Source organism: Berghia stephanieae, chromosome 3, assembly GCF_034508935.2.
Source record: "Berghia stephanieae isolate SIO BIC M18660-M18661 chromosome 3, UCSD_Bste_1.3, whole genome shotgun sequence".
Classification (NCBI taxonomy): domain Eukaryota; kingdom Metazoa; phylum Mollusca; class Gastropoda; order Nudibranchia; family Aeolidiidae; genus Berghia; species Berghia stephanieae.
In genome coordinates, this window is record NC_088362.1 from 74,186,631 (window position 1) to 74,189,130 (window position 2,500).

The following is a 2,500-nucleotide window of genomic DNA, read 5'->3' on the forward strand; positions in this document are numbered from 1 at the left end:
GTAAAAAATATGGTCATCGATCAGCCTATCTGTGACTGGAATCAATTTGCAGGCAGTGATACAAATTTGTGAAAATTGTATTTCACTCTCATGCCACAGTTAGCATGGCAAACTTTGATATCCACAAAATATGTAATGATTAAAAAAAAAAGAAAATTCAAACATATCGGTTTAAGTACCCGATCACTAGTGTGTTATAATAATTTAAAAAATACACCCAAACGTTTTTACATTGTTTTTCACAAGCATTGTGACCCCAGTCTTGACAATGCATTATGTATTTATGGGCCTAATGTCAAAAAGTGAATTTTATTTTGTCAAATGTTGAAATGATCAAAACTTTTGAAATTTTGATTTAATGCATTTTCCTTGATGAGGCTTAAAATCAAAACTAAATTCCACATTTTTAGAAATCAATTTGTAGCGTCTAAGATGCCTTGACAAAATACAGATTTGGGGTCAGGGGTTATGTCAGTACAAAATAGATGACAACTTACCTCTACAACAAGTGCGTTGTGATCGTTATCATAACTAGCAGTCTCCGAGCTTTCTAGAGGATAGACATTGCTGGAAGCAACACAGATGGCGTTTTCAGTAATCATGGGGATAGGTAGAAATATGTCTTCCATGTCAACAAGATATGTTGTATTTAAAGACTCCTCCAATCCGAAGAGATCATTAGTATTGTAGGCATCTGTCAAAGGTGTGTCCTGCAGGTCAAAAAGAGTTGGTGATTGACACACATGTGTGTAATTGTTGCCCTCCATTTCCATATGTGTATGTGATCCCTGTGCACAAATACACGCAGGAGTCTCCGTTCCACATGCGTTGTTGGAATCGTAAACATCCATAAAGTTCATTGAATCTGTGAAGGAAAAATGAGTCACCAAATGTCAGTAGGCAGTATGATATACATACATGAATTTATAAAATCCCCTTTATTCAAAGGAAGGTGGTCTTTAGGGTCTATCTCAAGAGAAGGCCGAGATAAGGCAGACTGCAGCCGCAGTGTAGCGCCGCAATTTGCGCAACATGGATAGATCGAGATTTCGATTGCGCTGCTCGAACCAGGGTTACATGGATTGACGCACGTATGTTGTTATGGATGTATGTATATGTATTCTCATATTATATACAGAATATCATTATAAAAGAGAATAGGACCGTAAATTATGAAAATCTAACAAAAATATGTCCTATTTAAATGAATCAAATCCTTGAAAAAAGTCAATCACCATTGTCTTGGCAAAAAATAAAATCAATTAAACTCTTTTTAATTTTAAGATTCCCAATATTTAAGGAAGATGAAAATAAGAAGACGCCAGCATTTGGATTGATCTGCTGTTTATTCCGACATCATCTCATAGTCTTTGATGTTGAGTATTTTGCAATTTCAAGAATCGAGAACTAAATTAAAGCTTATTAAAAAAAAGAAAAACAATTGACCTCTACGAATGCTATGTGTTTAGATAAATACTCACAACATCCGCCAGCCGGATATACCGTACACACACACTCAAATTATGTAAAATCCTGAATGCTTATAGTCTGGTTAATAAAATTTAGTGAGAACTAATCATTAGAATGGCTGTCTAAAAACAATACAAGGAAATCATTCAAAATTTTTTAAAAAATAACAACTGCTATGCGTTTAGATACAATATCCACAACATCCGCCAGCCTGATATAATTTACAAACACTGAAAACTATGTGTAATCTTGAATGTGTGTAGTCTGATTGATACAATTTAATGAGAGCTACTCATGTGAAATGACTGTCTAAAAACAAAAACAAGGGTCCGAATGACGTCAATTCCGTTCCTTCTATACTGTTGCAGCTTATATTTAAATTCATAGCTGTTATTATTGGAAATTCGTGAAGCAACATATGCATACCACATAGTATTATAATAAACAACAACACCACCATTACCACCACCACCACAATCAAAAACAACAAATAAAATTGTTATCTGCTTATCCGAATCTCAAAAAGAAACATACTACGTATAGTACAAAATAATGAAATCACGAAAACTAATGAGCTATGTATCAAAGTCATGTTGACAATAGGAGACCAACTAAAGGCAACAAATACCGACGATACATACTACCCTGAAATGCTAAATGGTCATTCTGTTTCAAATAAAGAACAGTTAAGTATCTGGTTGTGGTGTGTAACTGACATAATGACTTATAATTCAATTCAAAGGGTTATTTTAGGCGATTGCCAATATAACTCATACGTTGACATAGAATTTCCAATTACCAAATCAAAACAGGTAAAATTAATGAAAGTTTTACAGTTAACAGTTTATAAATCCTTTTAGCTCCAAAACGATACGATACGAATAAGCAAAGGAACAAAACAAAATAATAAATAATAATAATAATAATAATATAATAATAATAATAATAATAATAATAATAATAATAATAATAATAGTAATAATAATGATAATTAATAATAGTAATAATGATAATAATAGTAATAATGATA

The 2,500-nt window shown here is 32.4% G+C and overlaps 1 protein-coding gene and 1 long non-coding RNA gene across 4 annotated transcripts in view; one reads left to right on the top strand and one right to left on the bottom strand.

Annotated features, from left to right (window-relative positions):
• LOC144968431 (uncharacterized) overlaps positions 1 to 2,500 on the top strand; it is a 27,483-nt gene that overhangs the window by 12,653 nt on the left and 12,330 nt on the right. The gene's annotated exons all lie outside the window — the stretch shown is intronic.
• The window catches only part of LOC144969648 (uncharacterized), a 7,311-nt gene that overhangs the window by 2,135 nt on the left and 2,676 nt on the right, over positions 1 to 2,500 (bottom strand). The window contains exon 2 of the mRNA XM_078908789.1: positions 498 to 865. Coding sequence (XP_078764915.1) covers positions 498 to 865 — 368 coding nt within the window. The remainder of the gene's footprint in view (positions 1 to 497; positions 866 to 2,500) is intronic.